General features: G+C 36.3%; 2 protein-coding genes across 2 annotated transcripts; one reads left to right on the top strand and one right to left on the bottom strand.

Moving 5' to 3' along the window:
* Nucleotides 1–537: 537 nt before the first annotated feature.
* On the bottom strand, nt 538–7,620 carry LOC127975412 (protein DEK). Its single transcript, XM_052579455.1, has 11 exons — nt 7,539–7,620; nt 6,782–6,976; nt 6,314–6,522; nt 6,103–6,197; nt 4,809–4,929; nt 4,353–4,664; nt 4,093–4,215; nt 2,238–2,346; nt 1,934–2,079; nt 1,543–1,611; nt 538–1,455 (listed from the first exon to the last, which is right to left on the bottom strand). Exons 2-11 carry the CDS (start codon nt 6,951–6,953, stop codon nt 1,444–1,446), a joined length of 1,368 nt encoding a protein of 455 aa, XP_052435415.1. The 5' UTR covers nt 6,954–6,976; nt 7,539–7,620; the 3' UTR covers nt 538–1,443.
* Nucleotides 7,621–9,841: 2,221 nt separating this feature from the next.
* LOC127974412 (potassium voltage-gated channel subfamily V member 1-like) lies at nt 9,842–19,803 on the top strand. The gene is made up of 3 exons (XM_052577645.1): nt 9,842–10,410; nt 12,302–13,270; nt 17,925–19,803. Exons 2-3 carry the CDS (start codon nt 12,325–12,327, stop codon nt 18,434–18,436), a joined length of 1,458 nt encoding a protein of 485 aa, XP_052433605.1. The 5' UTR covers nt 9,842–10,410; nt 12,302–12,324; the 3' UTR covers nt 18,437–19,803.
* The last annotated feature ends 6,870 nt before the right edge of the window (nt 19,804–26,673 follow it).

Raw genomic sequence — 26,673 nt, 5'->3', positions numbered from 1 at the left:
TGTTAATTTGCATTATATTAACCCTTTATTATATTATATTATGATGTATTCTCAATTGTCATTGTTTGCTGGCAGGTGCATTTCAACATTGTAGTTCCTTAAAAGCACTGAGGCGTTCAATGTATTTTAAAGACATGATAGTATGTTTCCATTATTTGCAATAAACTGTTTGAATACAAATATATTGTTTTCTGTATTTCTAATATAATCATAGTTCAAAATCACAGGTCAACTTTCCCTGGTGGTCTAGTGGTTAGGATTCGGCGCTCTCACCGCCGCGGCCCAGGTTTGATTTCCGGTCAGGGAATGATTTTCTTTTTATGCAATTATTTTTAAATGCAATAAATGTAATTTCAAATGCAATGTAATTGTAAATCTGGTTTGAACTCTACAAGTTACCTATAGAAATCTGCCCAATATTGACATATTTAAACTGTTTTAACTATTACAAAAACTTTGAAGCACAACACCATCAATTGGCCATTGAAGCTTAGCCTTAAAAAAAACAATAATAAAAAAAAAAAAACAGACAGGATATTTTCTATGAAAAATCTATTTATTACAAAATAAACATATCTTCGTTTTTGTGACATTTTATAACGGAGCAACTGATGATAACTGATAAAAGTGGCTACTGAGGTCAGATCAGATCAGATCAACAGAACAACCTTATCTCATGTCTTATCAGAGAACCTAATCTAGAACACTGAACTGCAGGTACTGTATGAGTAACATCTCAGATTTAAAGATACGTTTGTTCCTTATGACTTGTATTAAAATATATGAAGAAATAAATGCACATTTAAAGCATTTACAAAAATTCAGTTAAAATCAATTATTTTTGCTCTTTACAAATTTGTATTAAAATCCCAAATTCCTCTGTTAAGCGCAACACTGAAATGGAAGCTGGCACTGCCAAATGTATTATGTTTAAATAAAATAACGGCCCAAAACATTCATTTCTAAATTAGTTTCTTTTTTTCATCCAGCATTTTGGACCTCAGAAACGAAACTCAGCACTAACAAGTCAAATCAATCAAATCTTCCTAAATATTGCATACAATATCTTGCCATCATCATGTCAACAGTAATGCAGCTGAAGGACTTGGTAACTTGTGGGCTTACTGACATAGCCAAGACATTCAAATATGACTGTCAAAATGCAATATAGTGACTATGTATGTGCCATTAAAATAAGAGGGAAAAAGGGTCGCTTTCGAAATGTGGCATATTTCAACAACTAAAACCAACCAGATCATTTACTGTCAAATGTGAAAATGTAAATTTTAGAAAATACTTTTTCCAAAAAAAAAAAGCAAAAAAAAAAAAAAAGCAGATTTTGCTGGAAATTTAAGAACCTCATATAAAATAAAAACTATACAAAAAATTGAGTTTTTACACGATCTTCACCCTTGTCCTTTTAAATAAGGCATTTTCTTCACTTCAGGATACCAACTGAAAAACAAGAAATTTACCCATTATAAAAGTGACAACTAACAAACTGATTATAAGACATTGGTTTAGTATTTAGGAGGTACTTACACCTTTAACTGTTTCCTTGATGAATTCCTTTCTGCTGGTCAGATCAAAGTCAGGATACTTATCATAAACCTACAATGAAGAGGAAGTTCATAAATAATAAGTATCTGGACATTTTTCAGGAAGTCAAACATTAGGGGAACATATCTATATCTAGGACACCTGCAGGAACTTAAGAGGAACTGACGGCTTGATATAAAAATAAATTTGGTTGGTTCAAATAGATCAGAAAACTGAATAATCATATAAAGTTAAATGTCTCATTTGTTTGAAGACACAACTTGGTTTAATATTTTATCAATGCAATGACATTCACACATTTACAGCACTGAAACAGGAACTGTAACCCCTCAAAAAGCCATTTTGTCCTCATAAATATTTAGAAATAACATACTTGTTGGGTAATCTGCTTCATTGTAACTTCCTCCAAGTTGGCATCTTTCAACAGATCCTTGATTGCCTCCTTCAACTCTTCTTCAGTTGGTGGTTTTTTAATCATCTTGATCAACGGCACATCATCATCAGAGCTTTCACTTTCATCTGGAAGAAAAATTACAGCATGTCAAAAAGTGAATGGTTTCAGTTTTGAGATAATGCCAAATGATTTTGTGTCCTGTAGCTCCAGACAAATTTTTTTTCAACAATTATCAGATTTTAACTTCCGGTCTTGCATCTCGAAGCATTTGCTGCATTATTACCCATGATCTTGTTTGCTTTCTTTTTCCCTCGGTTGCTGCTGCTGTCAGCTTTCTTGGTTTTAGGGACAGGCTTAGCAGGAGCTTTCCTCTTTGCTGCAGGCTTTTTTGTCTACAAAAGTTTTGAAAAAAATGGTCAGTTTAAATGTAGTCACATACATACAGTAAAGTAAATCAAGACATGAAAACTTTAATATTTGCAATTTGCGGTAAACCAAGCACGAATTCCAGCCTAGGCAAATGTGAGCTGATGCATTTAGCGAGTGAAATGCCCGGCTGCGCTCAGCTGTGAACTAGTGGTCGCCCGATACAGGTTTTTTGACAGCCAATGCCAATATCTTGGAAAGCGATGGACCGATAGCCAATAATTTTTTTATTTTAAATCATATTTAAGAAATTTTAAATCATTTGACAATGGATTAAACAAAAAAAAAAAAAGTAAATAAACGTATACTTTAGATGACAAGTGCGCCACAGCATAAATGGATGCCCACTGCTCGGGGTGTGTGTTCAGGGTGCGTGTTCTGCAGAGCACGAATTCTGAGTATGGGTCACCATACTTGGCTGAATGTCATGTCAATTTCATAATATAAAAGCAATTGTTAGAATACTTTTTGTATACATGATTAATTCCTTTGATCAACCGGTCTATCTGATTATTAGACAGACTTCTATCCATACTGTACAGAACAGCTAATGACAAAAGTAAACAAGAGGAAGAATGGGAGCTTAGCTGTGTGCGCTCAGGCGCTGCCACTGTCAGTGCCATCAAAATAAAAAGTCCCGCCTCAAACACATCGGCCGAGCATTAAAAAGTTATCGCAATATGGCGATATTTGAAAAATGCCAAACATCAGCCGATATATAAGCCTTGGTGATAAATCGGTCGACCAATGCTGTGAACTCATAGGTAAGTTGCAATGCCAATACAGCGGCGTTAGTTTATCTGAGGATAGTGTAAGATGGATTCAACAGATCAGACACACACACAGACACACACACACACACACACACACACACACACACACACACCTGCAGCGCTTCTGTGAATAGAGAAAACATGATAAAACTATAGGCTTACAAAAAAGGTATAAATACAGGGGTGCACATACGTGGTCTTGCATGCATGACCAAAATAAGAAATGTGCTGTGTAAATTAGTTCAGAGCGCACGTCTGAGCTGTTAAATCACAATTGCCACTTTAGATTGACAAACTGTACTCTATAAGATTTCCATTCAAACTGAAAGCATTTATCTAGAATAACACTTTCAAAGCACAATGCAAAACTGCTGATTTCAATTTTGAAAATTAAAAAGAAATTAAAATTAAAATAATAATTATACTTTTTTTATTTAATACTCCTTAATTTTAAAATAAAATAGTATTATGACACTTTTTTAAATGTAATTTATTATTTTATTTAATAAATAAACTAAATAAAGAAAAGTAATATTATCATTATTATTAATTTGCTTTATATTATTTATATTTGATGGGTCACACCATGTGCCACAGAGTGAGGACCAAACCGACTCTCTAGGTTCTCATATGTCATATGACAACTAGGCTGAAAAACGTATGTGCACCGCTGAATATATAGGCACATACACTAAATATATTTCACGTAAATCATTAACAGATTAACAAAACGACAGAAAAAAGGAGCAAGTTATGGTTCATTGTGATGCGTCCCACGGATCTCGGAAAGGAAAACGAGACGGCAGTAGTTTTCTTTATTTTGCAAAAGCTTTACAGTTTTGAATGATGTCTTGCTTCTATCTATATGACCAACCAGCACTGGTATGACCATATCACGCTAACGTCTCACACGCACAGAAACAAGTGTTTGTGTCTAACCTTTTTTGCATTCTTGTCTTCATCATGAACATCTCTGTCACTTTCATCTGATGCAGACTGTTCGGACTTTTCAGATTTCTTTGTGGACTTCGTGGTTGAAGATTTCTTCTTCTGAGGGGTTTTCTGTTGATTTGCAGCAAAACACAAGCAATTTAAAAATATTAAGATCGTCAATATATTGCCTGAACTGTAAAACCATAAATATTAAGAAAATATATTACAATTTTTGTCACATTAAAGAAAAGAAACATTTCACACACTTCTTCCTTCTCGCTGTCCTCTTCAGGAGCATCATCACTATCATCATCATTATCTTCCTCTTTGTCAGATGATTCATCTCCACTGTCTTTATTTTTTTTATTTGCTGTCATAGACTTCTCAGTGTCCTTACTATTCTCTTTGAGCTCTTCAGCATTGTCGTCGTCGTCATCATCATCATCATCACTACTGGAATCAGTGACAATAGGTTTGGACTTCCCACTTTCTACTTTTTTCTGTTGTTTCTTACTTTTGGATGAAGACTTTTCTCTTTTGCCATCTTTGGTTGACTTCTTTTTCTTCTTTAGAATAGGCTGTAGATGGTAAACACACAATAAGCCATTGGTAACCAGCAAAAGACAAACTCATGAGACATTTTGCCCATAATATCCAGTAGTACATTGGCTGTACAGTGACATATAGGGGAGTTATTATTGTTCAGACTCAATAAATCTCACCTTTCCTGAGTTGGTTGGATGTGCAAGAAATTTCATGATCCTCTCTGAAAGAACAATTTGCGTTCCAGATCTCTCCAGATCAAGAGTCTGACAAATGGTTCTGAGTTGTTCCTTGTGAAGCCTGACAGAAAAGAAAAGACTCATCATCACACCCACATTAAACCAAATATTTGACTTGATAAATTATTATCCAGGGACCTCTTGTTAAATTGACACAGACTAAACAACAGGACAAAAATGGGTCTGTCAATGTCAATGACACCTATTAGAGCACACATAATCATGTCTCTTTCCACTAGGGCTGCACATATCGTTTCAGCTTCGATACTGTGATGTGCGCATCCGCAATAGTCACATGGCAGGATCTACATTGCAAACAAAGATAATTTTCTTTGTACACACAGTGACGCGACAAAGCAACCTTTGCTAATCATTTGAACTCTGTGTCAGTACATCATAAATAGAATGCAGCATCAGTTTACTGTTGGTGATTTGTCATGCCACACCACATCCAGTGTACAGCATCACTGATTATAATGGGCTCATAGTATTTTGTCGTGACACGCCACTCGCGTCCAGTGCAGACAGTGAGAGCCAAGCAGACGCAATTGAATTTCTCTAAATTTCATTTACTTCCATGTCTATTAATGACACATACATGCAAAATTATGTCAAAATGCATTTCTCTGCAAGTATCCTAGTATGGCTTAGGTGAAGGAAGAAAATGGATGTGTGAGAAAATGTTGTACCGTTTTTTTCGGACTATAAGTCGCACTTTTTTCATAGTTTGGCTGTTCCTGCGACTTATAGTCAGGTGCGACTTATCAAAATTAATTTGACATGAACCAAGAGAAATTAACTAAAAATTAATCAAGAGAAAACATAACCTTCTCCAGCAGCGAGAGGGCTTTTTTTTAATGAAAAAAGTGCGACTTATAGTCCGGAAAATACGGTAACTTTAACGCAGATTTATTAGATTTAATTGATACAGTGAAGACTTTGCAGTGTTATTTTACATTTGATTATTCAATTTCTGTACCTGAATACTGTTAGACTTACCTGAAAAATGTAAACCTACAAAATCACCCCAATCATTACTCAATCACCCCCCCCTTCAAGCTATTCAAGTTACCTTGCAATTTTTTTCATATCGTAATATATAAAAACATAATATCGCTATATAAGCTTTTGTGAGTTTTTTCCAATATTGTGCAGCCTTACTTTCCAATAATGTGTAAACATATTCAAGTAAAAAAAAAAAAAAAAACACTTTTCTGAAAGTTAAATGAACTACCTTTTCACCTTCTCCATTTTTTTGTTGTAAAGGTCACTTTCTTCCCCAAAAGGAAATCCATTAAACAGCCTGAGATTTTTCCGCAGTGTTGATGCCTGTAAGAACATTAAGTAGCATTATTCAGATACAAATTGCAATCTAACAAATAATCTGTATTAACACGAGTTTGGCTACTTGAGTGTGTTAAATTAATTCTAAAACTAATCCTTACAGTTCCCGGGCGATCATAAACAATCTTATGCAGAGGTTTGAGGAGAGGCGCTTTAAGCTTTCCGATGGAGTGATTAATCCGTACAATGTCTCCCAGTTTGGCACCTGTTCCTGTGCTCTCAATCTTTGGCTTTTCCTTCGGTTTGCTCATCAAATCAAGTCTCTGGATGATTTTTTTCTCCCGTTTTCCTTCAAGAATTTCAGGTTCAACTGCAAAGACAATAACACAAAATAACTTACAAAAGGACAAGAATTGTAACTTTTACTGGAGATTCTAAGGACAATTTAATTCACAAGCTAATATATATATATATATATATATATATATATATATATATATATATATATATATATATATATAAACTCTATACAAAGAAACAATACTTAAAGTATAATGACATTTCTCATCATAAACACCATTTCTTGAAATAAAAGCTTTTGCATTTAATTCACATAAACTATTACTTACACAATTTGGGTTTAGACCTGCTTTTATGTTTCGGTTCTTCTGATTCATCCTCCTCTGTATCATCAGATGGACTCTTCTTTTTCTTCTTCTTGTCATCCTCCTTTCCTTTTTTCATTGAATTTTCATCCAAAGGAAGATCCTCTGTCTTGACTGCATCCATTTCTTCACTCATGATTGGAATTTCTCAGTTTCACCCTAAATTAAATGGATAAAAAGACACGTCGTGGTGTTATAATAGTCGAATTCAACAGAATACTATACTATACTAGTAGACGTGTATTACTTATATAATTTCCATAGACATACACAACAGCTCTATTCATCGCCTCTAGTAATCACATTATAAATAGTGCGCTCTTGCTCTAGAACGAATTTGGCGCCTGTTTGCATCCCAGCTGAATAAGCCCCAGACACAAAACTTCTGCGTACTAACAGGCTACGAAAGTATGTTAAAGTAGAAGTAAACTATGTGAAAACGGTGGAAAACGCAAATGACATAATCAAATGTGAGAGAAATATAAACTTTTACTTAGACATAAGCTAGCGACTGAAAGCTTTTAGGCGGCGCGGGACTGATAGCACAGCAGACTAGCATATTCGTCCCGCCTACTTGCTCAAAAAACACAATTAAATTTCCTTTTGCAACAAATATTGGCAAGTCCTGCTTTCGTATACGTAAATATACAATTTAGAGAAGATCTTACAGATTGTAAAGCCTCAATGTGCTCATACTTTTAATACATATAGACATACTCACTGTACGTTAGTTTTGCTGCCGCTGTTGATGTGCGCGCGCGCGCAGTAAACATGGCGTTTGAAGAGAGAGGGCGGACTGTCACGTGACCACACAGATACAAAAACGTATTAAAATGATAATAAGTTTTACAGATAATACTTATTTACTCACCCCATGTTGTGTCGAATTAGTAAGACTTTATTTATACTGTGGAGATGTTAGGATTTAAGAATTACAAACTCACTCACTATTGTCAGCATTCACGTTTGCTGTATGAAGAACAGGTCCAGTTAAAGTAAATGGTGACCGTTGCCTGTAAATAACATTGTCCAGAGAATAATAATATTCAAGTATGGACCATGAGGGTCAGTCAGTTATGAGCTTGGCGTGTGACATTAAAATGATAGGTCTAATTTAAATAAATGTAGCCTTTATCGTTTATTCATTTACATTTTCCACGTGGGTGTATGTGGTATTTATGTATTTATTTATTTGTGTGTGTGTGTGTGTGTGTGTGTGTGTGTGTGTCTATTTGTTTGTTATATCCAGATTGTTCTTTAGCTAATTTTAGTCCATGTCTAGATGCCATTTGATTTTTTTTTCCTCTGCTTGTCTATTCTAATACAAAGTGATATATGTGGCATTCAATTACTTAAATGTCCATATATTTGTGGGGCCAGGGCATACCTGTCAAGTTTTGGATTTGCAAATAAGGGAAATTTTCCGGCGCCCACCGCGAGCAGTACCACCACCCCAACAAAGCTCCAGTATCCCTTACATTTTAAGACAGGTGTTATAGCCCAAATGAAAACACAAACGGGTATATATGAAGAGCATTTATTTAAAGGCTTATTTGCATATTTTCTGTTAATTTAACATTGCTTGTCTTTACATTTACATTTTATTTTCATTCCACACATTGTTTTCATTTCATATTGCTTTTCTTTTACAGTTTTTCTTTTCATTTCACATAACTTTTCTTTTACTCTTTTAGTGAGTTGTACAAATTTGTTGCAAACTTTGCATTCTTTAAAAAAGTAAATTCGCTGTCCCATTTATCACGGTATTTACACAAGGGTTTTGGTTTTTTGGGATGGTGTGCCTTCACTCTCTATCGTAGCATCCATCATCCGTCTCTGTTTTGTCTTTTGTTGTTGTTTTTCCCGCGTTATAACTCATGTCATCTGACCTCACACACCCCTCGCGACAGGCTACTACCTTTCTTTTACTGTCTATGGCTACTACAGGTGGCAGTTATCGCGAGACTAGTGACAGAGCTCAGATTGGGAATGGTTTTTTTTATTATTATTTTATTAATAACGCAGGTTAAAAAAAAGAATTTAAATACGGGAGATTTACGGGAAAATACTAATACGGGAGGACGGCGGGAAAGAAGGGTAAAATACGTGACTTTCCCGGCCAAAACGGGATACTTGACAGGTATGGGCCAGGGCCACCACGTCATAATTAATGTTTCATGTTTCATTTAGAACATCTAACAAGATTCATACCTAGTGCCACGAAATTAAATATCATAAAATATTTTTAATTTGTTTAATTTTGTTCTCTTATTGTAAACAAATGCGATTGTGTCATTTACATAATATTAGGCAGCTGAATATTTCCAGTTGGTTATAGCAGCAATAGTTTTTCCAACAGCAGGGGGCAACATGCTACTTTATACTGCATGCATACTAAGAAATAGTGGAATAGCACTTCCAAAAGCGTACACTACAGCTTCTACACACTATGTGTCTTTAATATTTGTCAAACAATCACTCTGCAAGTTACATTCAGCAAGTGGTTATCATCATAAAATCAGTAATTAATCCAATAGAAATGTTCTAACTTTAGGAAGTCAGACCAAATAATGAATCAAGAAAAAACATGTCAAAGATCACAACTAATGTGTAGAGGAAATATGTGCACACATTATAGTTATTGCTATTCTGATCACAGTCCAACCACACATTTGTGATCCATCTCAACTGCTGATTCAGTAATTACTCATTCATTCATTAAAGCAACATCAGTTATACAATTATGTAGTTATACAACAATTCTCTAATCAAAGTGAATAGATTGTACATTTAATTCCATATTGCTGTTATTATTCATATATCTGGTATATCATATAACATAAAAAACAGTCAAATAAATACACCTGATGTGCTAAAGAAGTGTTCTGTCATGTGCTTCTTCATTTTAGGTTTCCTAAAAGCAGGGACTGCCAAACCTTTATAACCTGCTTCTCCACATATTCACCTCACGGGACGCTGTTTGTCAGGTCTAATGATCTAAATCTGAGTTTGTAAAGCAACTCGAAGCTGCATGTCCTGTGTCCACCCTGTTCATACTACCAAACCATGTACTTTGTTTTGTAATGTGTGGGAAAAGTTATTTGAATCAAGCGTAGGTTTAAGAGCAAAGTTGACCCACCCACGAGGAACAAAGCACAGTTGCTTTCTACGTGCTGCGCGCGCATCCAAGCGTAGATCTCGTGACAGCGAAGGCTTTGATTTTTCCAGACGATTACAACGCGTCTAATTTTTTTACTGGTTGTATTAAGTGTCTGGAGTTTGTTGCCTAGCAGCCTGAAAATGTCTCCTCATTGGTTGATAGCTCGCACTCTCTCCAGCGCGTTAAAAAGCTTGTGAAAGGTGCACGAGCGAGCGCGCTTCAGAACTGTTCCGAACTCTGGTGAACCCGTGAAACCTTGAGCTGCATCGGTTCTTCACTGTCAGCATTTTGGAACATTCGGTTTGCATTATGTACTTCAGTTTATCGACAGAGGAGCAGCATCTTTTGAAGTGGGAACAGAGTAAAGATACAGATGGATCCAGCTCACCTCACACAAGCGCACAAGCTTTCAGTGTAGGCTTATAGACTGAAGGTGGGTGTCCACAGTTACTGTTATTTCTGTATTTTTTTTTTTTTTTAGATATTTGTTTGGTATATAAAACTATACATTAGTTTGTGAATTATTTAAATACAGCTTTTAAAAATATTAATTTATTTCATATGAATATTAATTTAGAATCTTCTAGACATCATGAATTTGCAGAGGCATGATTCGATTGAGAGATTTGCATTATTTGAATTTCATAAAATATAAATTTATTGTTGTCACTTCTCTGGATCCAAACATCTTCTTTTTGTTCCCTAATGAATACGTTTAACATTGAACTAGATTTTGCTTATAAATAAAAGTATGTCAGTATTATTTTAGTAGTTTGGACGTTTTTATTTTCAGAATGCTAAGATAAAGACTGCTTGTACTTCTATGCTTTCCTCTTTTTTTTTGGCAATCAAAGACAATCCTTTCTTTTCCACTGCAATCTTAATGTTTTTATGTTGTCAGCATGTAAGTAAAACAAGCACTTAAATCTAAGTTAATTAAAAATCCTAACGTACGTAATATGGGAACATCTAGATTGATTGTTTTAAGTCAGAAATATAATTTAATGTGACTGGACTGGCTGAGTATTTTGGGTTACACTAATGAAAGTATTTTTAAGGATCAGATGAGGTATAAACAGCAGTGCTTTTATTCACTTTTAGAGTACAGTGACAGTGGGTTGCTTTAGTGAATAAAAATAAAACTGCTCGAAAATAAAATCTCCACTGAAAGGTATTGTTCTCAGATTGTGTTCAGATCTCTTTAGTGACATCCCATGGGATCTTGTTATAAAATGCAGGGTTTAAAATGACCATCTTGACAATATTATAGAGGAGCTTACCAAAGAGAATTAATGATCACAAGAATAGTACCATTAGTTCAATTAATTAGACAGGCCAGCTAAAATATTTAAATCTCAACGCAGCTTTGAAAAAGTAGGACACTGCCAAAGGCTTCTTCTCCCTCCCACCATGTCTGATGTCTGCCAGTGATGCCATAAAAGTGAAAAAAAAAACTAACAAAAAAAGAATTTTCATTAAGGGAATTTGCTCATTCAATACACAGAGCTTTCAATAGGTTGGTATTACACTTAGCATATAATTTTATACACAGACTATCCAAACTGACTTTTTATATTAATTAAAATGCATATGTTGGAAAAGTAAGGCAGATGAAGTCGTGTGATATGATGCTAGATAAACACACTTGCAAACTTTCAAAGCTGAAAGTTCCAGGATCTGAAAAAAAAAACCATTAACTGGAGTGATGCAGAGACTATTATTTTTTTGTTGCATGTTTCTGAAGACTTGAAGATGTAGTTCACCAAAAAATGAAAATGCTGTCATCATTTACTCACAATGTCATTCCAAACCTGTATGGCTTTCTTTCTTCTGTGGAACACAATATAATATATTTTGAAGAATTTTCAACCATTTTTGTCAAAACAAAAGTGAACCCCACTGTCCTTCAAAGGGATGTACCTGTACGTTAATATTTCTGAATATCTGAATAAGACATACAGGTTTGGAAACAGACAAGGGTGAATGATGACTTTATTATTCAATCTGATTTAACTTTTTAATATAACCAGATATATTTTGTGCATTATTGTTATCCCCATTAACCAGTGGTTCACAAATGTACAGTGTTGAATCTCAAAACCTGACTAAAGAATATTTACCAAACCATGGTGAAGTAAGAACAGTGTAAAACATGATACTCAGTTTTGCTCGCCCAGAGTCAAGAAAGACGATTCAAATATGAAAAGCTAAAATATCTGTCAGTTTCATTCTAAATTTAGACCAGAAGCCAAATCCTCATTATTATTGATACTGCTCTTTCCAGTCCGTCATACTAATGCACTTTCTTTCACTGGGTCTCTCAGTGCTCACCGTTACCCAGAACACCATGATCACAGATTCATCAATTCCGGCAGAGTTCTACGAGGACAATGCATCGCTGCTGTCCTTGGACTCTAGTGTGTTCTTCAGCGAGCCGGCGTTACCGAGCGACGATCCGCTGGACTTCTTCATTATAAATGTCGGAGGCAGCCGTTACATCCTTTCTCAGGAACTGCTGGCCTCTCACCCAGAAACTCGCCTGGGAAAGCTGGCACTCTCCAATCGAGACTCTGCTTTAGATCTGTGCGATGATGCAGATTTCTTGGAGAACGAGTTCTTCTTTGACCGCAACTCGCAGACCTTTCAGTACATCATGAACTTCTACAAGACCGGTCACTTACATGTGCGAGAGGAGCTGTGTGTGATCTCGTTCCTTCAGGAGATCGAGTACTGGGGCATCGATGAGCTCCGCATAGACAGCTGTTGCAGGGACAAGTACTACCGTAGGAAAGAGATGAAGGAGTCACTGGATATTCGTAAGGATGCTGATATAATGGACAATGAGGAGGAGGACTTCACTGGTGCTTTGTGCCACGACTTACGGCAGCGTCTATGGGACCTTATGGAGAAGCCGGACTCCTCTAAGGCGGCCAAGACGTTTGGGACGCTATCCATGTTCTTTGTGGTGGTGTCCATCATGAACATGGCTCTGATTTCTCTGGACTTCACTATACTTGGCGCACCCATCATCTTGGACACTCTTGAGTACATTTGTATCATTTGGTTCACCGGTGAGCTGGTGCTCAGGTTCATGTGTGTTAGAGATAAGTGTAGATTCAGCAGAAGTGTGGTGAATATCATTGACCTGCTGGCTATTCTGCCCTTCTATGTGACTCTGGCTGTGGAGAGCCTGCATGGAGGATCTACGGAGCTGGAGAACGTTGGACGTGTAGTTCAGGTGCTGCGGCTTATGAGGTTTCTCAGGATGCTCAAACTTGGCCGGCACTCCACAGGTGACATACCTATTGAAACTTATCAAATCATCTTAGCATATAATCATACATTACTGGTTAAAAAAAGTTTGGGGAGCTTTTTTAATCTTTTTGAAAGAAGTCTCTTACGTTCACCAAGGCTGCATTTATTTGATCAGACATACTGTAAAAACGGTAATATTGCAAAATATTTTTACAATTTAAAAGAATCTGTTTTCTTTTTATATATATTTTAAAATGTTTTTTTTTTTTCCTGTGATGGCAAAGCTGAATTTTCATCAGCCATTACTCTCATTTACAGTATTCAATGTCATATGTAATATGCTGATTTGGTGTTCAGGAAAAATGTATCATTACTATTATCATCAATATGCAATATTTGTTTGAAAATGAATAAATAATAATATTTTGTGGATAGCATGATAATTTTTTATTTTTTTTATTTCATGATTCATTAATGAATAGAAGCTTTTAAAGATTTTATTTCAAATAGAAATCGTTTGGGACATTATAAATATTTACTGATCAATTTAATGCACCCTTGCTGAAACAAGCAATAATAATAAAAAAATCTTGCTGACCCTAAACTTTTGAACCATAGTGGAGTTTTTTTTAAGTGAATTCAGGCAGAAAATATACAAACACAAATGCTGCATAAGGAACAAACTGAAAATGAAGTAATTTACTGGAAGTCTGTCTTTCATTCACACATGCACTTGTTGCAAGTTGCACATATTTAAACCTAAACCTAAATAGTGTATCAAGTGCACCATATTTGCCATTGGTACTCACAAAACAAATACGTAAGCCTGAATACAGAGACTGACATTTACAGTATGGTACATTTTAGTCTATTTATCACTTGAAGCAGTATAATCATAGAACTTTAGCAAATTCAAGCAAGGATTCCACTACATTCCACTAAAAAAAAGCAAAATGTAAAAAGAAAATCAGTAAAATCAATGTCGAAACCTGTATTAAACGTAATAAATTTATTTATGCGTATTTATGTATTGATGAAGATGAAGAAATTGCATTGAAGCTCTGCATATAAAATCATATGCCGTGCCTTCCTGTTTTTTTTTTTGTTTGTTTGTTTTTTTGCATAATTGTCATATTTGAATAATTCAGACCATCAAACAAATTTGAATATTACACAAAGTTACCTAAGTAAATACAATGCAAATTTGAAATAATGATTTAATTTATTAAGGGAAAAAACCTGTCCAAACTTGTCTGACCCTGTATATGGGAAAAAGTAATTGCCCCCTAAAGTTAATAACTGGTTGTGCCACATTTTGGCAGCAACAACTGCAATCAAGCATTTGCGATAACTGGCAATGAGTCTCTCACATCGCTATGGAGGAATTTTAGCCCACTCTTCTTTGCAGAATTGTTTTAATTCGGCCACATTTGAGGGTTTTCGAGCATGAATGGACTACACTGTAGGCTAAACCATAAAATCAAGTAGAATACACAGCACACTGTTCAGCAGTCCACCAGAACATTTGGGCATTTTAACACTCTCTCCTGATGGACTCTAAACCTGGAGAATGAAATAATTAATGAAGATGCAAGTCTATTTTGGGGAGAGTGAGTAAGGGCCCTATTTTAACGATCTGAAACGCAAGTGTCAAAGCGCGAAGCGCAAGTAACTTTGTGGGCGGGTCTCGGCGCTGTTGCTATTTTCCCGGCGGGATAAATGGCTCTTGCGCCCGGCGCAAATGTAAAATGGGTTGGTCTGAAGCAGCTTCATTATTCATAGGTGTGGTTTGGGCGTAACGTGAAATAAACCAATCAGAGCGTCATCCAACATTCCCTTTAAAAGCAGGTGCGCAAGTTCCATTATGGATTGCTATTATTATGGCGTATTTACCAGGCGCACGCCAGGAGCGGTTCACAGCCGAGGAGACTGATGTTCTTGTAAGAGCAGTGAAAGACAGAGAAGTTGTGTTGTATGGGGAGGGGAGAATAATTAGCCTGAATAATTTGTAAGCTAGATTTATGCCTATTTTGTTCACATCTTCGTGGCACACCACAATGATTTCCGTCATCTCATGTGTTAATATTTTTTTAGTGTAACAATTTATGATTTGCAAAAATAACTGTTGCATCTGTGTAGATTACATGAGCAAAGTGTATGCGCGTTGTGCACGCTATACATTATGGTCAAGCATGCGCCCTTAAAATAGCATAATGAACAACGCGCAACGCGCCACTGACTTTAGACTAGGTTTTTTCTGGTCAGTGGCGCAATTGTTTAATGGAACAGCAAAATAGCACCAGGGATTGTTTGCGCCGGAACACGCCTCCTTTTTTGCGCTGAACCGCCCAGGGAGCGCAAATTCATTCACTAGTTTAGCGACGTGCCTCTGTGGAGGGAAAAGCGCGCTTTGCGCGGGTGCAAAATAGGAATGACACATGCGTCGGTGTACAAAGTCAATTGCGCTGGGTGCAAGATAGGGCCCTAAATGTATTAATCCATTCATATTTTGACAGTATCCCAGGGAGACTTAGTGGAAGATCCTTAGACACACAAACAGTTACTGAGCACAGACTTGTGGCTTTGATCTTGCATTTTTGTGGAAGGAAAAAAAACTCTTTCTAAGATGCTCCCACGAAGTCATGAATAATTAAACAACATTATATGCAAGAGCTAAAAAGAGGAGGGTACGGTTGGGGAATTTGGCGGGACTGGGGCTTCAAATGCCAACCTCAATGTGAAAATGTAAAATAAGGAAAAACAGAGTTTGATAATTAATCCTTTGGATGCATTAATCCTTTGGATGGGAAATCATTCCAAAAGATAAAGCCGTATTTTACTTTATTTTGTGGCTAGACTGAATTTTCACAGGATCTCGCTCTCATTCAATTTAGATTTAACACATTTCTAAGCAGACATTGTAGGTTCTGTTCTCAGGATAAATATCTGAAGTAAACACTGACAGATAATCCACGAGGGAATTTTCATATCCGTCACATTTTAATAATGGGGTCCCTCTCGTCTACAGTGTTCTCTCGGCCCCTCTGAAGGTGTTTATTCTCAGTAGTACCTAATCTGATCAAGACACAAACCAAATGAAAATCAGACTCAGGCAGACAGTCCCCATAGTCGTAAACATCAAATATGAGCACTTCAGACAAATATGACACGTTAGTCAAGATGAGAATGAAAATAAATGAAAAAACTAATTCGATATCAATCTTTTGATTGGTACCCAGTGCATTTTCATTTTCTCAAAATAGAAGCCTAGTTCTTCACAGCCACTCATGTTGACTCCAACACCTCAGACGTAGGTCAAGGGGCATTAAAAATCAGCGTGTTTCTGCTACTAAAAATAAAAGGACATGCTTTGATATGCACAATAAGTAGGCTAGATGTCGAATTTATGTTCTTTCTGCAAATGTATTCAGCAAGGCAGCTAAAAAAAGAATAAATAAAGCATTTCTCAGGAAGCCGTGCCATTTTGGTGTGTGAAAGTGTAGCAGCTGTTCTTAGGTGTCTATATTTAAAGGCTAGAATCTCCAAGATGATTTGATTACTGTTATATGTCTTGACTTATATTTTGCTGTAAGAGTCAAACACTGGCAGATGCAAATTTAGAGGTTTTTCTATATGTACTAAGAAAGACATTTAGTTGCTATATGGGATCTAACCTTTATAAGCTTAGACAATGTAAAACATGCATTCAAAAGGCTCTCTGAAAACAAGAACAACACTTGAGCAAGGTTACTTGAAAAAAGGGCACTACTGACTTTTGAGTCTACATTAAGTAGTATTTCCATAAAAGATATCTATAGCCATCCTGTAAAGTTTTAACTTGTTTGCATATGGAAATCAACACAATTTCATCCATCACTAAGAGAAGTTCATGTTCTGTGTAGAACATGTTACAGACAAAATAAAACCATGTGGTCTGTGATTCAAATTCTGTCAACAATATCTCATGTTAGTCATGATTTGCCATGCAAATTGTCCAGTAATCATTGGCTACACTTCAATTGGTCAGTGGCAAAAGAGGTCAAATATTAAATCATTTGAGCATCATATAAAAAAAGAACAAAAACAAAAAAACAACAACAGATTAACATATAACTCCTGTAGCTTGAGTCTTTGTTACACAGAGTTCAGTGCATTGGGGAATGCTGGCATAAATTAGCCGAAAGTGCCATAATGTTTTTCCTTTCCTAATAATTTGAAAGGCCTCTCCTTTTGTATACTAGTGTTTCAAGTTTAAAAGTAATTACATAATTAGGTTAATTAGTTTTATTAGTCTCCATCCTCTTGGCATGCAGTAATAATTTTCAAATTAGGGCTGTTACTTTAACAAATTTATTTAGTGCATTTGAATATTAAAATATAATTTCTTTTAAATAAATAATAATATATTTTCTTATGTGTTCATCAGAACTTAGTCAGTCATAGAGGTTTGGAACAACTTGAGGGTGAGTAAATTATGACAGAATTTTAGTTTTTGGGTGTACTATCCCAGTACATCTGTTAAAAATGCAACAAATATTCACATGCCACTAATGATTTTTTTGGTATGTTTTTTTCTGAACAGCTGTTACAAAACATGTATACACTGTTTGACTTCATTTTCTTCTCACTGACGAGTTTAACAAACATAAGCCTTTAGATTAAGGAACTTTATCTCCTCATTGTGTGTTCCAGGTCTCAAGTCTTTGGGAATTACGATCGCCCAATGCTACGAGGAAGTTGGCCTCCTGATGCTGTTCCTTTCTGTGGGCATTTCCATCTTCGCCACAGTGGAATACGCCATTGAACATGACATGCCAGAGACCACCTTCACAAACGTGCCCAGCGCCTGGTGGTGGGCCACCACATCAATGACCACGGTAGGGTACGGAGACATCCGTCCGGACACGGTGCTAGGAAAGGTGATGGCCTTCATCTGCATCCTATCTGGCATTCTGATTCTCGCACTGCCTATCGCCATCATCAACGATCGGTTCTCTGCCTGCTACTTCACGCTTAAAATGAAAGAAGCTGCACTGCGACATGGGGAGGCACTGAAACGACTGACGCGCAGCTCGGCCTCGGATATGTCGGCGATAGGAGTAAACCTGCGGGACGCCTACGCCAGAAGCGTGCTGGAGATGCTGCGGTTGCAGGGGCGAGAGCGAGCCAGCACACGCAGCAGTGCAGGAGATCTCTGGTGGTAACAGTAGGCCTGCAAGCTACTGGACAGATAAAGAACAAGTGAGCGAAAGAGGTCTTTTAAGGACCACAAATCCTTCACAAGGCCTCATATCATGAGGAATCAAAATTTGCTTTATCTTTATAGAGTTTATTGCATTAGGAAAACATACTGTAACTTGCCTCAAAATAATTGATTTAAATCATACTGCAAAAACAACTGTCATGTTTCTGATGTCACAAACCTTACTTTGCAATCCTGTAACAATCTAATGCAGCTTTGCAAAGTGACTGAAGTGGTAAAACTGCTCCTCGTTTCACATGCAAATGGGGCATTTCTTAATGTTGCGATATAATGGAAGTAGCAACAGATCTTTTCTTTCATACTGTGATGTACATCCATTGGGAACTTGGTTCAGTTGTTGATTGGATAGAGGCAGTTGTAAATGCAAACATGCAGTCAATTGTAAGAGGCATGATTTAAAGGTATCGTTCACCCAAAAATGTATTCACTCTCATGTTGTTCCAAACCTTTATGAATTTTTTTTTTCTATGGAACATTGGTGAAGAACGTTGGTGGCCAAACAAATTTTGGTTCCTATTGACTTTCATTGCATGGACAAAAAACACAATCCGAGTCATTGGGAACCAAAACTGTGGTTGCCAGCAGTATGACATGACATGACTTTTTGATTAAAGATTACGAGGTCAAAAAATAACACACATATATATTAATTAATGGTTCCCAATAAGATCAATAAAATGCAATTAGAAAACAGATTTTCCATTTTATACCAACTTTAAAAGACAGCAGCAGCAAAAACAGACCATTTAACAGAGTGGAAAAATGGTCTTAAAAAGTACTACAACTGTTATTATAAATTATATTTAAAAAAAAAACTAAATTGTTATTATATATATTTTTTTATCAACATGTTTGAGATAAAATGATCTTACAAATCCTTTTAAGGTGAAGTGTGTGATTTCTTCACGACTAGTGGCACAAAACAGAATTGCAAAAATAAAGACTTTATTCAAACAGGTTTCCCAAACACTGCCATTGGCTGGACAACACTTAACCCCGTCCCAGACTCGCACCATTGGTTGAATCAGTGTTTTTATGCTGCTTAAAAGAACCAGAGTAATTCACATTTTGACTGAATCAACTTACAAATTGTCTCTGCACATTAAGCTGGGAGAGGTATTTTAACGTGAAAATGATTTTTCAAAATTGCTACATGCCTGTTCTGTTCATCTTTATGCAACTCACTGATTATTTGTAATATAAGTTTTTACTGTTCCATTTAAAGACAAGTAATAAAATCTATGTTTGAATTTTCCCGTTTAGGTTGTATTTTTAAGGGCTGCAGCATTTACATCAGACCAACACTTTTTCCTGTGCATATTCCCTGCGACTTGTTGATCCTTTTAAAAAACCACAAATGGCTGGAAGATTACGATGACCTTGTAAGACCAACAGGTCTGCTCAAAGACGCATGGCTTATTTGACACATTGCTCTGAAACAGTTCCAGCTACACATTCAGAGCTTAAAAATCTTAGAGAGACTGGCCATGGCTAAACAGTAGCAATGATTTAGTGCATGAACATGTTATTATATGACAAGATATGACATGTCAATTGATAACAAGCCTTTAAAGCCTTTCATCTAAATTTCAGTGAAATTCTTCTTAAGAAAACAGAAGAAATCAGCTTTCAAACAGATCCCCAGATTAATTTATGATTTCAAGGTAACTAATTCTGTATTCTTTGTGCTAGAGAGATTAATGATATATTATTTTCTAAAATATTTTTGGTCCAATCGGCAAAAAAAAACATATATATATCACATAGACTTTCAATAAAGAAGAACATTGTTCATGTAACATTTTTTTGAAAATAATCAATCAACGAAAAGCCATCATGTCTGTGAAAAAGACATCACCAGGCATGCTATCCTAATAAATCCACTGAATCCAACCTGAATGCTAAATCCACATCCTGGAGATATGATGGATTTGTGCTATTTCTATCTCTTGTGCCTTTTGAAAACTTTCCAAATGAAAAAGAATACCTCCTCTCAATTGCTCACAATATATCAGACTATGAAAGTCCTTAAATGGTGCTTTGGCTCCTCTAACAGTAGATTGCTCGTCCTGTTCCCAGGACATTTCCCAGGGCTGGCTCAAACTCCTGAAGATGTTTTAATACCTTAAGGAAGTGTGCAGTAACCATCTTAAATGCACCTAAAAATAAGAGGGATTATGACAACCATTGTAGTTAGTGTATGATTTAAAACGGAAACAGGCGTACTGTGTGCGTCCCATTTCTGTCATTAGCAGATTGTTTTCAGCTGGAAAACAAAAGGCCTGCAAAAAAAAGTTAACAAATGTCTTAGATTTTACTGAAATGCACAGCTGATAGAAATTTTCTTTGACTTTGTATCATATGTGAATTGTGAAGCAAGTTAAAACATGGCATTTCTTTCAACTACATTCATAAAATTCAAATTGACTTGATTCATTTGGGACTCAGTCAGAGGAAAACAGCACTCTACGTGCCCTGGTTGAGCTAAAAATAGGATGCATTTGAATGTGTTTGATCTACAGACAAGAGCAGTGTCTATTCCCTAGGTGACTACGTCCCCAACCTGTCTTCATGGCACCAGAAATTCAGATGTGAGTCCAAAGGGCCTGCATGTAATTAAAGTGAACTGTCTGTCCAGCTGCATTTGTGAGTGTGTGTAGAGGTCTGTGTGCATGCATGCATGCATGAGTTGAAATGAACAGGACAAGGCAGAAGCAGAGGGGACATAAAAAACACCAAGGAGAAGTGACTGGTTAAAAAGGTTCAATGATACTGTCGTGACACTAATGGCTATTTTTCCAGGTCAAAGTGGTTAAAAAAACAAATATGTATATGAAATACGGAAGTAATACAATTTGGACAAAAGTATAGATTACATTGGGCAAATAAGACTTTTTATTCATACTTTTATAGAACCGGATGCATTAAATTGACCAGTAAAGATTGTATCATGATTTCCACAAAAATACAATGCAGGACAACTGTTTTCAATTCAATAATCATGTGATACTGAAGACTGGAGTAATGGCTGCTGAATATTCAACTTTGTCATCACAGGAATAATTAAAACAGACAACAGTTATCCTTAATTGTAATAAAATTTACAATGATGCTGTTTTTAGTGTATTTCAATGAATTCAATTCAGTCTTTGTATTAAAAAACCTTACAGACCAGAATTTAAATAGTAGTGTATTAAAAGCTGCAGAATATGCTGAAAGGTCAAAGGTGAAAGTTTGTGACTGGTTAGTAAAGTGTGGTTCTAATCTGTGAAAGACTTTTTAATAAAAAAAAACAACTGTGTTGGTTTTTATAGTGAATTTTTTACTACAAATGGTTCAAAATTACCTGAAAACGATATAAGGGGTTAACCTAATAAAACACACACACACACACACACACACACACACACACCAGCTCTTCATATACTACTTATCACTTCAAAGATAACCTATTTTACTCCTGGGCCACAAACCAGTGTTGAGAAAGAAAACTTTAACTGTGTTTTCCAAATGCTATTCTTACACTCATAAGCAGACATCTTTTAATAAGAGAAGTACTTCTTGAGACTATTTTGCCTGAGCAAAAAAAAAAGACTGTCAGCAGAGAAGTGTAGCAAATCACCTTGGAAACACTCACCAAATCCCCTGTAAAAAGTGTCTCTGAACAATCACTCTAAAAATTTTCAATTAAAACGTTTCAAGAGCACTGAATTTTACTATAATATGTATGCTTTACTACTGAGTGAAAGTGAAGTGACATTCAGCCAAGTATGGTGACCCATACTCAGAATTCATGCTCTGCATTTAACCCATCCGAAGTGCACACACACAGAGCAGTGAACACACACACACACACACACGACCGGAGCAGTGGGCATTATTTATGCTGCGACACTCAGGGAGCCATGAGTGTGGTGCTGCTGATGCAAGAGTCTGCGTTTTGACTTAACTGACTTAACTTTTGACTTGATTTTTGACCTGGATGAGCTGTGCTTTGTTTACAAGCAGAGCAAATCACATTCATGCATCATGGCGGTCTCGTAAACACACCACACAGAAGAGAAGAAATTGTTGAAATAAAGTTTTTTTTTTTTTTTGCACAGAATCACACTTCATAAAATTATGGTTGAGCTACTGATGTCACATATATTATTTTAACGATGTGCCTTTCTGGGCATTAAACATGCTGTGTTGCTGTCTATGGAGGGTCAGAAAGCTCTTCAGAAAGTATCTTCATTTGTGTTCCGAAGATGAACGAGGTTCTTACAGGTTTTGGAATGACATGAGGGTGACTAATTAATGTCAGAATTTAAATTTTTTGTATGAACTATAAAGTTTGACTTTAGAAAAGTAACAATACACTTATTTTTTATTAGATGCATTAACATTGTGTGTAACTACTAGACACTGGCTAATGGTTATAAAATCCTCCATTCACCTGGTAACCAGGATATCCTTCCTCTTTGAAGTCAAGGACACTGGTCAAGCTGTTCTCTTTACCGGTGAGACTTGACAATGGTGATGAAAAACGAGTGCTAAAATGACCCGTGATTCCATGAGGCGTCTCACATCTAGGTCAGGGCACCTGGGGAGGGGTAAGGGCCTTTCCTGAGAGACAGATGAGCACAAGCTTAGAACAAACACTAGAAGAAAGACTGTTTGTCTAAAGATGTTCAAATACTTATTTAATATTTAAATAATATTTAAGCAATGCAAATATTGAGCTGGTGATGTATTGTTTATAGGTTTAATTTAAATCAATACCATCTACACAGAAGATTGTCATTCATATCAAAATAGCATGGTGAAGTGTGATCCCATGGATTCCCCTGTAATTTGAGCAGAACCCGAGGGCTGACATGAAAGACTTCTCCGTCTGACTTTTTCCATATGAAAATCCTATTTTGTCCAATTTACTGCCACATCATGACATTCAGTAGTTTAATAAAATGTACAGCTCTCTTTTCTCTTTGCATATTGTACTCAATAAACAAATTGCCCTTTGGTTCACTTACCTTAATGGCTGAAGATCTTGTTGTTATCGATTTACCATGTTTGTGAAATTGCCCCACTGATCAACCTTGCACTAAATAGATTTCACATCATCCACGTAGAAAGAAACACAAGCTGGAGCATCAAGGAGAAGTGAAGTGGATCATCTATTTTTGTATATAAAGCACAGTTTTGCTCAGTTGGAGCCTTCATGCACTTGTGCACCACTGTATTGTGCTCTTTGACTTCTTTAACACCAACCTCCTTCTTCGATCTGAACAAGCCCAGGGCAATGTAGTTGGACGCCCCCACGGTCTTTTGGAGCATAGGCAAGGACGGCCAGCATTTTGTGAGGCTTCAGGACTGTATATGGAGGATGGTGGTTTGCAACAAGGATCTACATTTAACTCTATCTATCTATCTATCTATCTATCTATCTATCTATCTATCTATCTATCTATCTATCTATCTATGTCTGTGAGTCCTCCATTCAAAATTAAATTCCAGAATTGCAGTTCAGATTATAAAAAGCAATTGAAATTTAAAATTTAAATAGTGGAATTCAAATTGAATTGCAATACTGCAACTGCAATAAGTCAGATAGAACGACTGACAGACAAACTGACAGACAGAAAGAATGTATGTCAGACAGATAGAATGAATTAGACTGACAGACAGACAGAATGACTTTCAGTCACAGTCAGATCGAACAACAGACAGACAAACAGACAGAAAGAAAAACCTACAGTACAGACAGAAGTCAACAGACCGAAAGAAGGAATAACTGACAGACAGAAAGAATGAATGACAGAGAGAAAGAAGGACAGACAGAGTGACAGACAGAACGACTGTCAGACAGACAGACCGAACAACAGACAGACTGACCAAAAGAACAACAGACAGACCTAATAACCGTCTACCAAACAACAAGAAGAACCGATAGACACAAAGATTGATAGACAGACAGACAGAATGACCGAAGGAACGATTGACTGACAGAACGACTGTCAGAGAGACAGACAGAATGACTAACAGAATGACTGATAGACAGATAGACAGACAGACAAACAGGCAAACAAACAGAATGACTGATAGACAGACAGACAGGCAGAACGATTGACAGAACAACCAACAGAATGACAGAGAGACAGAAAGACAGTAAATTTATCTTCCTGTCATTCCATGTCATTTTCTAATCAATTAATGAATGTCCTCAATATAGCAATGTTCTCAACTCTACAGTCTATGCATCTCTCTATGCTTTCCAAAAACTGAGCATACTCATGGAAACAGACTTGCGGCAGGACAGAAGCAAAGTCAAATGTTGACCAGGTGACGGCCTTAAAGTAAAAACAAGTGAAGAAATGAAGTGAAGAAAGCCCAAGGCAGATGTGCAAACAAATTACAGCTGGGACACATGAGTAGGACAAGGCCACTGAAACCAAGGATGGGCTTATTATAGCTGTATGAAACATCTTGAATATCTAAGCATATGAATTTGCCGAGCACACGTAATTGTGCAATGACCTTAAAAATGCAGAAGAATAATTAACTGCGCCCATTCGGTGACTTTTTATCCAGTGAGCAAGTCTTTTGGCCTTCAGATAATTTTACTGATTTCACTGTTGTATAACTTATCTTTTTCTGCCTTAATAAAAACTATTCCTTTGATTAAATAATGATCGCCTGAGCACAAGTCTTTGATGTCAGACTTCAAACATTTGCTTTTTAAACCGTCAGTTCTTAAGGAAAACACACTTTTGGACATACAGTAACTAGTTTAAGCCTTTACAGAAGCACACTTGCTCAAGGGGAGTTTCCAGTGCATGAAATTGGTAAAAAATTGCACCATTTTTTCATATTTAACAGTCAATGTTCCACAGACAGCTAAAATTGGACTCATGCCTGTAGGGTGAGTGGGAGGAAGCTTTATGCATCTGAAGTCAACCTGTTGGTGCTAATGGTTGCCCCTGTTTTATGACAGGACCTATAAACTGAGTTTAGCATATCAACTTGTCTTTGCCAAGAACTATCCTTGGCCTTATCCTAGGCCCATCCAGTTGCACAAAATGATTTCCTCAAGGCCAGATAGAAATGGGTAACTGGGACGATTATCTGTTAAGTGTCTGCTATCTGCACACGCATATCTCCAGCGTTGCATTAATATACTGCATTTTATTGCAGAAAGATGCAGTTTTAAAGTGAACCTAACCCTAACCTTCAGCAGGACCTCAGAGCAAGAGTATGTTTCAATTTAGCAACTCTTTGGTCCTTTTGCAGACCTGTGATGCCGGATTAAACCGCTATCTACCACACTTCCTGCAACAGATCAAACATTAGTGCTACTTATGTAGCTCAAGAGAAGATCAGCTGATATTTTTCTCTTTTCTGTGGGAGGAATATGTTATCCCATATCTGAAACCGTGTCAGAAAACATTTGCTTGTACGCCAAACACTTTTTCTTGATATTCTACACATGTAAAATGTGAAAGACAGAGGGTTTGTTTTATTTTTGGTGCTGCTAACTGACACTTTGCTATCATATCTGGAGAGCAGACATTTATAAAATATTCAAAATGTTGAGGTGAACTTAAAATAAGTTAAATGGAAGTGTGCTTAATGTGCTTAGATAAGCAGATATACACATTAGCTCGGTTCCAAAATGTAACAGTAATGGTAAAATAATTATATACATAAAATAATCACATAAATATACAGCTACAATGCATTCAGTGCTGACTTAGAATTTAGCAAAATGTAGCAACATGATTCTCTTGCCTATGGCTTTTGGAACAGCTTTCAAATTTGGGATGCATTTATGATGACTTAAAATGCAGGTTTTGAACAAATATAATGCTGTAATAATGCAGAAAAGACTGTAATAGCATTTATGTTTGAGAGTTAGAATTCTTTTTCCTGAAGCAATCAAACAGCATTCAACAATTCATTTCAAAACCCTATCTGTTTTCACACTCAGATAGGTGAAGAGTAATCTAGAATGTATAATCATGTCCAACACAAATATTTAAATTATAGCACCAATTTCATGTAATTGCTAATCTGCAATAACACATGGTGTGAGAGATTTCATAAATACCTAACAAAAAAATGCTGCAGTGAGTCACAAGCTCGCCCAATTTTGAAGACGGGATTTTAGGGGGCTGAACATTGATGGATCTTCGTGCC

This window comes from Carassius gibelio, chromosome B16, assembly GCF_023724105.1.
Source record: "Carassius gibelio isolate Cgi1373 ecotype wild population from Czech Republic chromosome B16, carGib1.2-hapl.c, whole genome shotgun sequence".
NCBI lineage: Eukaryota > Metazoa > Chordata > Actinopteri > Cypriniformes > Cyprinidae > Carassius > Carassius gibelio.
Note: the sequence above shows the minus strand (reverse complement) of the source record. Positions and strands in the feature narration are given on the sequence as shown.

Excerpts from the sequence above, each read along its gene's own strand:
- LOC127974412 (XM_052577645.1), top strand. The coding sequence starts at position 12,325 with ATGATCACAGATTCATCAATTCCGGCAGAGTTCTACGAGGACAATGCA. Across the intron at positions 13,271-17,924 it reads ACTTGGCCGGCACTCCACAG|GTCTCAAGTCTTTGGGAATT; the intron begins GTGACATACCTA and ends TGTGTGTTCCAG.
- LOC127975412 (XM_052579455.1), bottom strand. The coding sequence starts at position 6,953 with ATGAGTGAAGAAATGGATGCAGTCAAGACAGAGGATCTTCCTTTGGAT. Across the intron at positions 2,347-4,092 it reads AAGACAAGAATGCAAAAAAG|ACAAAAAAGCCTGCAGCAAA; the intron begins GTTAGACACAAA and ends AAACTTTTGTAG. Across the intron at positions 1,612-1,933 it reads TGAAGCAGATTACCCAACAA|GTTTATGATAAGTATCCTGA; the intron begins GTATGTTATTTC and ends TCTTCATTGTAG.